Here is a 13,987-nt window from a genome sequence, read left to right as displayed (position 1 = left end):
GAAAAAATTTGGGGTCATCCCTGCTTTCTTTCATTCTTTGTTTTTGAGCCTGTTTGGTGGATTCCCAGTTTTGCTAGCATTAGCTGCAGACGTTTTGGTGATATTTTGTTTTATTAAACATGGATGCCCGTCCTGCGTTAGTGGCCGCATTGCCCCTCCTGTCAGTGTTTCGCAACCGGATGCTTGATTACTATGGCACACTGCCGCTTGCGACTTTAAGCACGGCATTTGGATTATCGTTTCGGTTTTCTTATTTCACATGTGTCCAGCCTGTGTTTCATTGCCTGAGCTGCGATTTCGACTGGGCCCTTGATTTGTGTCTCTGCAAGACGGTGTCTCCTGACGTCGATTTTAATCATCTGATGAGTCCCGTAGTTGCTCACGAGTTGATTTGTTCTGCCGAAAGGCTTATGACCTTGGCAGCGATGCATGGACTAATGGGTCATTGGGACATACTAGCAGCAGCGCATGAGTTCTTGGCACAGAGCTTTCTTGAGAACCCACTGAGTTGTCCTCTGATGATGCTAGAGGATCCAGTGCTGGAGCAGCACGTATGTTCTTTCCCACTACTTGATTGGATGGCTGAACTGTTTTCGGATGATGACAGTGATTTCATGCTGGAGGCTGTTGCTGCTTATTTTGCATATTCAGTCCTGTCCTGAGAAGCCTTCGGAACTTTTGCTACTTGCACTTTCCAGATTGCATTTTTTTTAGAGGTACTTTTTGCGTACAAACAATTTTTTCTAGCCCCAGGCCTATTGACTTGGCTAAATGTGGGCCTTGATTTAAAAAGTTTAGGACTTTTTAGTTTGGCCGCTATAAGGCCTTCGCATTTGTTTTTGGATATTACCGTAGCTCATTATTATTTAACTTTGCTTTCATGATTATACCCCTATTCTGGTCTTACCTTACCTTATTTTTGACCGTGCTCGGATCATTGGGGGGGTGTCATATAGCTACTTTTTTTCTATATACTGTGTTAAGTTAGCATGAGCTTATTAAATGTTTAAACGCCATTTTTCCTTTTGCTTCATTTTTGCACACAACACATAATTGTTATTTTAGCTTTCAACCTAGAAGAGCGTTGTGATTTACTTGAGAAATAATATGTTATTGCTCTGATATCAACTTTGCTCGGTACACTGTCTGCACAGTGAGTGCTAAAGCTTCCACTGATAACTCGACACAGTGTTGTTGTGAAGTCTGATCTTCGCACCATTCTAGACATAACACAAATGCAGCTGCTACCAGAATCTGTCTCGAAGCGGTTTTTATATTGCTTTGCAGAAAACACATGTAACACACTTGATGGTGCTGCGCATGCAGAGAGCTGGTGGAAGATGATGTGATCCTCTGCCACTGAGATTTTGAGGTATGGGCCCACCCTGCTAAAACCCAAATGAGACCTGCATAGATATAAAATACTATGCTAGTTAGGGAGGGTGAGACATAGGTGTTGATAATTCCTATTCATTTCAGCATCTTAGTATGCTGTCACCGTTCGCTTTCTATGGACTAGGAACTATGCTGATAACTTTGATTCTTATAATATGTTTGCTTGTATTATATAAGATACTGCATTTGAGAACCCTGCATTAGTAAATAAATATTTCAAATATGCACGTGTCCTCATTTACTCCACGTTCTGGTTTGAAATGATTATACAGCGAAAGAGTGTTCATGTGTTCCACGATACCTGAGGTACTCTAAGTTCATGTTCTGGTTTATCAAAACAATGGGAGTTTGTATGATCAATGAGACACTGTAGCTAGCTCGGTAAGGGGATTTTAAGTACTGAGGTGAGTTTTGGGCCATCCTAATTCACTGAGGTTCCAGATCTCTATGCACAGTTCTGTAGGAGAACGGAATTCCCGCCACAAGGATAGCAATGAATTCAAACGTTTTCATATTCCAAAGCGAGTACTTCTTCCAGACAAAGGTTGTGATCTGGCTAACCTCTTCATGGATAAATACGAAAATGATTTCATCTACAATACGAAAAATACTTTTCTAGAAAACATTAGTCTCTGGAAGAGGTATATTGACAACATCCTATTGATTTGGACGTGTGAAAAACTGAGGCTGTTGGCCTCTTTTGAGTGGATTAATGAACAATCGCCTGACATACAATTCACCACTGCACATAGCAGAGGCGAGATTAACTTCTAAGACCTCAGTATAAGATCAAGAGACAAAACACTCTACACCACTCTTTTCAGAAAACCTATGGAACAGAACATCCTACTTGGATACAGTAGTCGCCAACCCAGAAACCTGAGAGATTACCTCCCATATGGCCAGTTCCTGCGGCTTCACAGAAACTGGAACCATGGGGCTGATTATTTTCAAGAAACTGACCTCCTCATGTCACACCTCAGAAAAAGGGGCTACCCGAAAGGGCTACTTAAGAGATCTAGGAAAAGGGCCTGGTATTGCCACCGTGACACCTTACTTGAGACTAGGCCCAAACATGATACTGCAGAGAACAGAATAGTGTGTGTCACCACGTTAAACACCAGAATCAATGAGTTAAAAAATATTGCTAACGGCTACTAGGATCTCATTGCGGACTAATTAGATGAGCCAGGTAAACCACTTTTTGCCTTTAAAAGGGGTAGGAAACATTAAGGACTGTGTGGTAAAATCTTATCTCAAAACAGCCCCCAACCCTGATCTAAGAGCTCAACTGCAACTGCCTCCCCTGACTGGGCATTTCAAGTGTGGTTTCTGTAAGCCTGTGCACTTACGATGGAAAGAAAAGATTTCACAATCAATCAATCAATCAGTGACACTTATAAAGCGCGCTACATACCCGTGGGGTCTCAAGGCGCTGGGGGGGGGGGGGAGCCGCTACTGCTCGAACAGCCAGGTCTTCAGCTTCTTCCTGAAGGAGAGGTGGTCTTGGGTCAGGCGCAGGTCGGTCGGGAGGGAGTTCCAGGTCTTGGCGGCCAGGTGGGAGAAGGACCTTCCTCCTGTAGTCGCTCTTCGGATGCGGGGGACGGCGGCGAGGGCGTGGTTGGCTGATCGGAGGTGGCGTTTGGGAGCGTAGAAGTTGACTCGGCTGTTGAGGTAGCTCGGGCCTTGGTCGTGTATGGCTTTGTGTGCGTGGGTGAGGAGGCGGAAGGTGATTCTTTTGTTGACGGGGAGCCAGTGAAGGTCTCGCAGATGTCCGGAGATGTGGCTGGTTCGTGGGATGTCGAGGATGAGTCTGGCTGAGGCGTTCTGGATCCGCTGGAGTCTCTTCTGGAGCTTGGCGGTGGTCCCGGCGTAGAGGGCGTTGCCGTAGTCCAGTCGGCTCACACACTCCAATCACACATATACCCTAAAACACCAAACTGATTGGAACTCATTTGTTGTGATTTATGCCATTGTTTGCACCTGTGATAAATTGTATGTGGGTCAAACACATCAGAAGGTGAAAACCAGGATCCTTCAACATTGTTCCATAGTCCGTTGCAATACACTGGGTGCTCCACTGGTTGAGCATTTTAGTTGTATAAAACATACAGCTGGGAGAATACAGTGATGGGTCCTGGCGAAGATACTACACAACCCAAGAGGTGGAGATTTGTCAGCCACCATGAGCCTGAGAGAATGTAAGTGGATTCACTTACTTGATACAGTAAATAACGGGCTCAATGAATCTGAAGACATTTCTAGGCAAATTTCTCTCCTGAATATGGGTTGATTAACACACTTCAGGATCTATACATTACACAGTTTAGACAGTGGCAGTCTTTTTTGCTCGTAATTCCATCAGAGCCCCTCCTTCAGGCCACGCAGAACCAACCGATATGATAATACAGAGTAAGAATCGAACCCCATAGTACTTGCTCAAATAAAATCTTTACACAGTACAGTCTTGATAATATATACTTATATCAAACCTGGTTTACATTGTTATATTTGCCCAAATGTACCCTCTGTATATGATCTTTATGCTGACTCATTTCAAATGCAGTGGTTCTGTACACCATCTGCAATTATACTTGTAACACTCCTTATGACACATATTAAGTACAACATAAGTTTCAACTCCCTTCTGTACCCATTGGATGTGAATTAGTAGATATGGCGTGCATATGTGCAAATACAAATAATAGGATTTGCAGCCTTGGTACCCTTTGCATGTGAATTAGTAGATATGGCATTCATATGTGCAAGTAAACATATTAGCATTTGCATGCTTAATTTAACAATGGTTGCAAATGTGTGACTATCCCCAACTGAACATCTGATCTGTGTAACTAGCAACAGAGTAGTTTTAGGAGGTTTATATCCAATGATTCCCTTTTTAATCTCCTTTTACTTCATCAAGTTGTTTTACATAAGCACCATTGAGCCTACACTAATGTGTTTTTATAAACTCAGAGTATTTGCCGCTACTTTTTGTAGATGAGCTTCTGATTCGGTTTTTTATATACTTCACTGTGTGTCCCGAACGCAGAATACGTCAGTTTGCTCAGTTGGGAAACCTGCTGCGCAGTTTCCATGGCAACTGACGCAGGGAACATGCACTCGGATGACCCCTCCTTTATATCAGCCGTGTCTCCTCTGAAGGGCGACTATCGTTCTGATACAGCTTTGAAGGATAGTCGATTCATTCACTTCTGTCCAGATGAGCTAGTAAATCCCTTTACCATGTTCAACAGTGATTGCCCTGACCTCTTTACTAATATTTTTACATTTGTGCACAGAATGCCTGTATTGTTTTTTAACCATTGTGGTTTCTTCACTTCCAATACCGATTTCATGAATAATAGCACTTGCGCCCGTGTGGTTTATCCTGAGACTCAGGTCCTTGGGTTCATTACAACCTTGTTTTTTAAATATATTAAACTTTGGCACTCGCTCTTTTTCATTTAATGGCGCTTGCTTCCCTACGGGACCTGTTTTTTGTACATACACATTGTAATTATAAAAATAGTTCTTTATTCCTTTTGATGGCCAATGTGGCATCTTTATTAATCATGTACTGGTTTTCCTACGGAGAATCCTAAACAGATGTCGGAAAATCATTGCTGCACTTTAGAGCTAACTGGTGAGCTCATTGTACTTACCTGGTAGATGGATTCCCAGGCATTTCCGGTAAGATCCTTTGCCGGACTGAGCACTAATATTTATTTATTTATTGTCAATCCACCTGGGAGTGACTGATTTCATTCCTTCCTCCCCATATCTTTGCTTTCAGACATCAATTATAGGTTCCCTTGTGGACCATTCAACACCTTATCCAAGGTGGGACAAAGACAATTATGTAGAGACATCACTACAGGTGAAGCGATAATTGATAAATCTTCCTGTTTAGATTTATTTATTTTGTGTTTTTCTACTACTTGACACCAACACATATTCACTAACATACAGGCTGCTTTTCTAGCCCAGTCCTGGTGAAGATCGGCCATGAAGATTGTGAATTACACACATAATGGGTCGAAACGTGAAAGATAATCTTTGGTATTCCCGTTACCTGCCAAGCTGTTTTCACTTGTAAATATAGAAAGGACATCTGCTTGCACAGACATCTGTTTTTTGGGTATACCCTCAGAAAAGAATTGTTTACGTAACCACTGTATTTGTGTATATGTCATCTGTGTTCCAAGTCCAAGTCCAAGTCCACAATTTTTCTATAAACTTCTATTTTGATATATGTTTTTAGTCCCTGTGGTATGAATGTTTATGTCTCCTAACAGCCCTTTGCGATGATGAAATTGAAAGTGATTCAATGTTCAGTCTATCAATTTACGATATATGATTGATAATATATCATATCTTTAATCTCTTGTCTGTGTTGGTGTCCTATAATTTTTGGTCAGCAAAAAGAAGTGATTGGGTTGATAAACCAACATAAAATATTTGTGAATGAATTAATGTTCGTGCTAAAGAAATACAACACCCCACAGAACCAATTGTTCTTGTATTCTCCTAGATTTCCCAGGTTCTAAGGGAAACTGGGTCACCCCATTATTATTAATGCTCTTCACCTTTCAGCATTGCGGTCACTTTGGGAAGCCCCACACCTTTCTTTTTTTTCTGCATGACTCCCACTTCTTACATTTTGCTTATGCTCTAGGCAGCGACCGCTTCACGTCACAGGCTTCAACTTTCAGCATTTTGGCCACTTTGGGAGGCCGTGCCCCTTTTTGTTTTCTGTATGCCGCCCTCTTGTTACATTTTACTTCCTCGACTGCTTGCATCAGGTTATGGGAGCTGCTGCTGTCGTTGCCAGACTTCATCAAAGAAAGGTTAGATCATGATGGCAGTCTGGAGCCACATTACAACTTGGCTCATTTTAGGGCTCCAGGGTCCAAGACAACCTCAAGTTAAGGCTGAGTCAGGCCTCTGGCTTGAGCTTTAAACGGCTCGCCAACCTCAATGTATTTCTTTGGCAACTTTAATTAGATGCACCTTCGATATCGGCTCACTACCTGGACCAGCCACTCCACTGTCAACGCAACTCCTCTGCTATGAGTCTTTCCATTGGCTACAACCATTTCCAGGTCCCACTCCGCCCCTCAAATCATTGCTCTGCCTTCTTCCCCAACTGATCATCCCTACCCTTCGTAAAGGGTACGTTACTTTTCTCATTTAGCTGCACCCATGCTTTAGTTTATCTCCCGCACATTCTACAATTTGCCACGCTCCTCGTTGCTAGCCTTTCCTCTGCCGTCGCCTTGTTATGCCGTGTACATAAGTTGTCACACACAGACGTTCGTTATGCGCTTTTGTCTAACTCCATGTTTTTTCTGGGCAATTTTAATTTTTTTGTGCCTGCACTGCTCTCAAAGTACTGAGGATGGCGGAGCTCGGAGACAGGAGCAACCTCAGCAAGCCGTGCAACTCAGGGATGCCCAAAACAAGCATGAGAACTTTTCCACCTCTTTCTATGCAGAAAGGTATCATCCCTACAAACGTGTTGAACTACTCACTTGATGACAGAAAGTCCTGTCTGCAACTACAACCCCAGATAGCACTCGTTCAGATATCCCCTCCTTATGAACAGTCTAGCTTGTAGCAGCACGCTTGGATATGTCTCGCCATATAAGCCCATGCTCTTGGAAAACTTGTGAACAACACCCTAAAGTACCTCCATTGGGAAACACAGGGCTGCCTTCCTAAACTGCACTATGTCAATGCTGGTGAATGGTTGTGCCCAGTGTTCCGGGCCTCAGTCTTTTTAGATGATTTAAAGTGGAATTTTTAGATGGTGTCCAAATATTTAAGATGCATGTGGGAAAGAAATTTACAAGTCCTTCCCATCAAAGCCTTTTCCGAGTTTTGTTTTGCACTTCTCTCCTGTTGTTCTCTTGTAGATATATGGTTTCTGCATGTCTTGGCTTTAACCAAAGTTTCCCCTACCATTTGTATTGTTGATTTTGTTGCAGGGGTCGCCCCTGAGTGCCTTTGCACTCCAAAACACACTATGCCACTCTACAGAACTACTCCACTCAACAACACTCTATGCAACTCCTTCTATACTACTCCATGCCACTTTAGTTCACTATATTCTACAGCACACTAATCCACTCTACACCTCTACGGTATGCCACTCCACTTCACTCTGACACTCTATGCTACTCCACTGTACTCAATGCCACTTAATTTTACAACACTCAACTCTACTACTCTAACCCTTTCTACTCTGCTGCACTACTCCACTCTATGCCAGTCCACTCTTACAATCTACTCCACAGTAGGCCACTCTACTCTCCCAAACTCCAATCTACACAGCAACCTTTACACCACTCAACTCTGCATTAAACCACTCCACAACACTCTACTCCACTCTAACACTCTACTACACTTGAACAATCTACTCCACTCAACTCAACACCCTTTCCTCTATACAACACTATACTCCCTAAATTACACTCCACAACACTGTACGCCACTCCATAACACATTATACCACTCTACACCATACCACTCCATAACACTGCACTCTGCTCCACTCTAGAACACTTCACTCCACACCCTTTACACCAATAACTTTTAGCCATATCTAATAGCAGACACAGCATTGTACAACATAACTAAAACATATTGGCAAAGCCACAGGTGAGACCTATTGGCTATGCAAATGCTTGTTTAAATTGGAGCAAGGATGGAGCTGTCCTGATGCATAAAGGTATGCCGTTTTAGATCCTACGTGCCTAGATGGAGAAGTCCTGTTATGTTGTTTTTCTTGATTTTGTACTTGTCTCCAGTCTGATGGTTCCCTGCCTGTAGCTGTGTTGAGAGACACTAACTGCTGTGTAATTTAATTACTTAAGGAAAGGATAACCTTAAGTAGATTCTACTGATCACATCACATGCTGGTCTGGTTGATTTAGGTGCAGGCAGTGTTTTAGGTGTTGATTATGGAGCAGAAGGGATTTTCAGATATAGTTATATGTTTATTGGTGTATTGATGAATCTGGATGTTGCTATCTGTGAGTACAGCCCCAGGGTGCTCTATGTAGAGGTTGAAGATAATGTAGGGGAAGATGGAGCCCTCTGGAACTCTATTTGATCACTTAGGTTCACTGGCAAAGGCTTCCATAATAGACTCTTCCCTGTCCAGAGCGTTCATCAAAGATCAGTACACCGTCTGTGATAGAGTAACTATTCCCACATAGTAGGAACTGGACAGGTAGTGCTATTCCTTACTTAGTATGAGCCGTTGTATTTGATCATTAATAAATGAGAATATTTTTGACCAATTAGAAATAGTTGTGTTAGAATAAAAACTACATTTGTTTCCTAATCATTATTGATTAGCATTTTCTTTCTTATTTTTCTCCAAAGGATAATGAAATACCAGACCACCGGTCAGGACAGAGAGTAGCCCTGCATCCACCTTCAAGACCTTCAAGACCTCCAAGAATACCACCACGTAATTCTAACAGGTAAAGCCTGTCTACACAGATTTGGTTAACAACATCAGTGTATCATGCACACCGGTTGTGATTATAAGGATGGTGCTCTTCTATCTGAACCTACTGTATGAATGTTACCCATTTATTTTAATGTTTTATATATTCCTACTTCACTGTGGGTTAAAACTGAAATATTTCCTGCATGGTAAATTGACATATACCTCTGCTCTGACTGACCCTACTGCATGCGATAATGGTATCCTGATTTTTTGTTGGCTCAGCTAACAGCCTAATGTAGCATGTGCACTGAGACCTCGGCCTGTCCATGTGGATTTCAAGGTTGAGAATCTGTTTCGGACCTGGTGGGTGCACCGAGAGTTCCAGAGGACTGCTGACCATGTCCTGGGTTGATGACGTGACACGGTGATGACGGCATACAGCTTATTGTGGATTAATAGTACTGAACAGACCTTTTTCTAGTTCAGGAGGAGAGTGGTGCCTACTGGAACACTCCTATAATAATCTGCTTATATTTGACACCCAGACCCTTGTTCTAACATCCTGTATGCAAAGTATGGGTGGTAGCAAGATTTCGTGTTGTGGTGAGAGGGTGATTGCAGGGACAAAATGGAGAATGGGATACAGATTACCCAGACAGTGGAATTGTGTTACCTGCATTCCTGGACCTGAGGGAGGAGCCCTTGCCTAGGAAATGTGGGAGGTAGGAGCCACAGCCACCATTAGAAATTATTTTTAGGACCTTTTAATGGGAGATTGCTAAATAGTTCTTTCTGAGCACTGCTATTTGGATGATAGTATGGTTGTGGTGTGCAGCTGATTCAGCAAATTATGTTGTAAAGAATTAGGAAGTTTCTAGGCAGGGACTACCCTTTTGTCTTTCCCTAATTGTTACTTCATGAAAGTTGATGACAGCCAGGTGCAGACTCTTAACACATCCTTGTGCCTCTGTTTCGAATACTCCTGTTTGGAGCCAGTATCATCACTACCTGCTGCAAGAGCCATCACCTTGCACAGTGGCTGTGTTTGCACTGTGGGCAGAAAATTACATTTAAAAAAGCTACCACTCCTTGTTCCTGGACTTTAGAGAGTGCCTCCCCAGTTTGAAAAATGAGTATGAAGGTGGGACTAAACAATCCTACTTTGTTCCAGTCCAAAGTTCTTCGTGACTAAGATTGAGAGTGGATTATACTTTGTGTGCTCCAGGAATTTCAAAAAAGCGCTCAAGAAATGATACACACCTATATTTAACCACTGTAATTTCTATTCCCTATGAGTGCTTACAAAGATCAGGGGAGGAAAACACCCAACTCCTCCCTGCCTAATCAGAACGATTAGGCACACTTCAAATTCTATTTTGAGTAAAGTAATTTAATGAATCCAAGCAAGGCTGATGGTGCCGCCTGTACACAGGACGCCAAGACAGCGTGGGAGGGAAGGTGCAGGACAAATAGGGCGGCGGAGTGAAAGCTGGCAGATATAAAGTGAAGCAGAAGTCTGAGGGTAACAGGCGAAGTTTGGAGCGATTTGAAACTTAGAAGGAGAAAGTGGAATTGATAAGATACTCTGAATAAAAGTTCAGAAACTACAAATATAACAGAAGCTTTTAGTCCGACCGAAGAAAAACAGCAGTAAATAGTTATAAACGAGCACCCTCCCCAAAGATTTAAGGCAGGATTGTATAGAAGACAAGCCCTGATGAAGCCGTTGGGTGTTTAATAACCTCGGCGAAACGCGTTGGTTTGGGATTGGATGTGGATAAAGAATAAAAGAAGAAAATCCTCATGAAACTTTCTTGGATGATTTTGTAGTATTCACCGAACTCGAGCTATTTATAAGCTGTTATAAGTGGAGTGCTTCAACTTGTGTGGAATTTTAAGATTGAGAGTGTTTTGAGCTGCTGTGATACAGGACTGGTGTCTCTCTGACAGCCAGTCTCCTAGACGTAAGCAGTCATGATCTGAAGCCCACACAAATTTCTGAAGAGATGTGGGTCCGCCTAGTGCATGAAAGTCTTCAGCCAGCTCTGTGAGGAAAGGGGAGTTCAAGGCCCTGCAGGAAGAGAGACTAATCAAGAAAAGAAGACCAGTCATGTTCCCAGTGTATAGGCCACCCAGAAGAGCCGACCTGTACAAAGAGTGTACATCACCTAACCAAGCTGTGAGGACTCACCCGGCTTTCCTGGGTGCTTCACATGAAGCAATGCCAATCCATAAGCAACAGTGTGCCATACGTTATTGCAGCATTTCCAAAGGGACCCGCTCTGCTGCAGACAACCCACGCCCACTCAACGGCCTGAAACTTCCGAAGGTGAGAAACTGCTGCCAAGGCCTGACACGTTCTCAGCACCAAGATCCTAGAAATGGGGCTGCTTTCCGTGATCCGGTGCCCACTGATGAGTGCACCACCAAGTTCCATGCCAAGCAGTATCCTAACAATACGCAATACGAGGCCTGAAACGAAATAGTTAGAGCTTGATTCACAATTGTAAACTTTCACTCTTGTGTAAGTTTAAGTTTTTGGGGGTATTCACAAACTTAGTTAATAGTAAGTTTACGACTGCAGAGATTCTTATGAGCTTTGTTCTCTGCCCCAACTATGGAGTCTACACAGTACTAAACTTACTATTAACTCATAGAATTGTGATTACCAAAAAAAAGATAAACTTACCAAAAGTGTAAGTTTATCTTTGTGAATCAGGCCCTGAGAGGCTAAATGTTGAACTTGAAAAAATACCCTACACATTAAAGAAAGAAGTAATTGCCAGTGTGGAGTATTTTGTTCACAAATAAAACAAACAAACCTATAGATTAATAAATAAAGTAGTTGCATGTACAGCCTAATAGTGAGCTCAGACTTGTTCTTGTTTCTTGTCTATGACTTTGTGCCACTTCTAGAATGCCATCACTATTATCGGAACCATAGGAACAGTAACTGGTGTGATGATCGTCACACTTAGCTAGAGTACCACATATGTGTTTGTAGATCCTGGTTTCTGTGGGTAGTATTTCAATTTGCTGTGATTCCAAAGTACTTCTGTTTTTACTAAGACAAGAGTTGGTCTGGGCAGATAGTTATTGTCTCGACTGTTTGACTGCTTGTAATCTGCATCTCAACCCCCACATTATCTACCCAATAAAGCTTTGACTGCTTGCCTTCACTATCCTGAGAGTGTAATGAGAAAAGGAAGTACTTTGCCTAGTATGCCGAGCCATTGTAGGATAGTCCCCCGGACACCAAAGGCAAACAGTCCCAATCACCCTGATTGTAGACTTATGGCCCCAGTCTGCCATACAACCCCAGCTGACCACATGTGATACAGTGGCTGCAAAGTTCTTCTTTGTTAAAGCTGTTCAACAATTGTTTGAGAAACACTGCTGTTACTTATAGTAAGTGAGCAACATCTATTCTCAATCAAACCAATAAGAGGGTAATTGGTTTGCAATTTCCGTTCCTGGGTGTATATGTTTACTATTCATTTACTACACTGAGTATCAGGACAACTGGATGTAGAGATTGTCCAGATTCCCTCATCAGATTATCAAACTTAGTTTCTAATTGGGATGTAATGTGTTACATAATCAAATCATCGGTGTGGAGAGCAACTTTATTTTAGTACACATGGCATGCAAAGGAAATAAAATTCTCCTTCTGCCTTAAATGTTGCACTGGGAGTACAGTATCAGTCAAAGACCAATGGTATAAGGGAACAACTTTGCCCAATACCTTTTTCAATGAAGAATTCTGGGGATAGATTTCCAATAACAAGATTTTTTTCTAAAGGAGTAGTAAAGAAAGTACACTCTCTTACATATTATATATATTAATAATATTTTAATAAAACCCTTGCCATTGAACTCCGGAGTGTGCCGTGCTTTTTCCGATGAGGAGGAGGTACTGGTTTTGTGTGTTGTCAGCAAGCGAATCGCTGACTAACGGCACACCCTCTCGGTCCGGTGCACCGTGTTGAGACCAGCATTTCTCTTTGGACATTTGCATGAACTGCAAAAACACGGAGCCCCCCCCCCCAGCGGCTTGGACGGCCACCATGGCATGATACGCTGCATTGGGAAGAGAGGAGGCGGCGCTGGTCGCCTGATTAAGGAGTTATTTATTTATTTATTTATTTTATTTTCAACGTTTTATATAGCGCGGACAAGATCTTTGCAGATATCAGAGCGCTTTACAGTAAACACGGTGTAAGGGAAACAAGCACGAGATTAAGCAAACTTGTGGGTACAAGATAGTAATGGGTAGCAGGTGGGTAGCAAACTAGGATGGTAACCAGATAAACAACTTGTGAACGAATAGACAATAAGATAGACCGGCAAAAGCAAACTTTTGGGTACAAGATAGTAGTGGGTAGTAGGTGTGTAACAAACTAGAGAAAAATCTGATAAACAACTTCGTACAATAGACAATCAGAATAAGCAATAATACAAAGTCTGTGCACAGTCTTCGGTACAACCAAAAAAGTGTTCAAGTGCGACTAGCTATAAGGATGGCTTTTGCTTCTTTCTTAAAGAGTGCAGTGGAGGAGATAAGCCTGGTTTCAGGAGGGAGGGCATTCCAAATCCTGGGTGCTATTCCTGAGAAGGAGCGCTTGTAAGTTTTTTCCTTCCGAAATCTTCGAGGTTTCAGGAGGAGATTCTTTGTGCTTCTGTTGTTTCTCGAGCCTCCTGATAAAGTCAGCTTTTGAGTGAGGTAGCTGGAAGACTTGTGGTGTATAGCCATGTGTGCCATACAGGCAATTTTCAGCTGTATTCTGGCTTCGAAAGGGAGCCAGTTCAGGGATTTTAAGTCAGGGGAAATATGCGAGTGTTTCCTAGAACCAGTGATAAGTCTCGCTGCAGCGTTCAAGGCGGCTCTTAGGGGTGCTGTTGTTGATAGGGGGAGTCCGCTGAGAGCCACGATTCCGTAGTCTATGCGTGGAATGACTAGGGCTTGAACTGCAGTTTGGAAGTCCTTAGCTGGGAGGAAGGGTTTAAGTTTCCTCAGAGTGTTGATTTGGAAGTTAGATCCCCTAGTTGCCTTGTTGATATGCTGCTGCATGTTGAGATTGGCGTCAAGAGTGATGCCTAATGATTTCACGGAGTCCACGATGGTGGATT

General features: G+C 42.6%; 1 protein-coding gene across 3 annotated transcripts in view; it reads left to right on the top strand.

Moving 5' to 3' along the window:
* Nucleotides 1–13,987, top strand: part of PIK3AP1 (phosphoinositide-3-kinase adaptor protein 1) — a 1,689,354-nt gene that overhangs the window by 1,552,162 nt on the left and 123,205 nt on the right. For all 3 annotated transcript variants that reach the window (XM_086922323.1, XM_086922324.1, XM_086922325.1), the window contains one exon: nucleotides 8,788–8,888. In XM_086922323.1, the coding sequence (XP_086778449.1) occupies nucleotides 8,788–8,888 (101 nt within the window). The remainder of the gene's footprint in view (nucleotides 1–8,787; nucleotides 8,889–13,987) is intronic.

The sequence above is a fragment of the Lissotriton vulgaris genome, chromosome 5 (genome assembly GCF_964263255.1).
Source record: "Lissotriton vulgaris chromosome 5, aLisVul1.2, whole genome shotgun sequence".
Lineage (NCBI taxonomy): Eukaryota > Metazoa > Chordata > Amphibia > Caudata > Salamandridae > Lissotriton > Lissotriton vulgaris.
The sequence above is the reverse complement of the archived record's forward strand: the minus strand, read 5'-3'. Positions and strand labels throughout refer to the sequence as shown.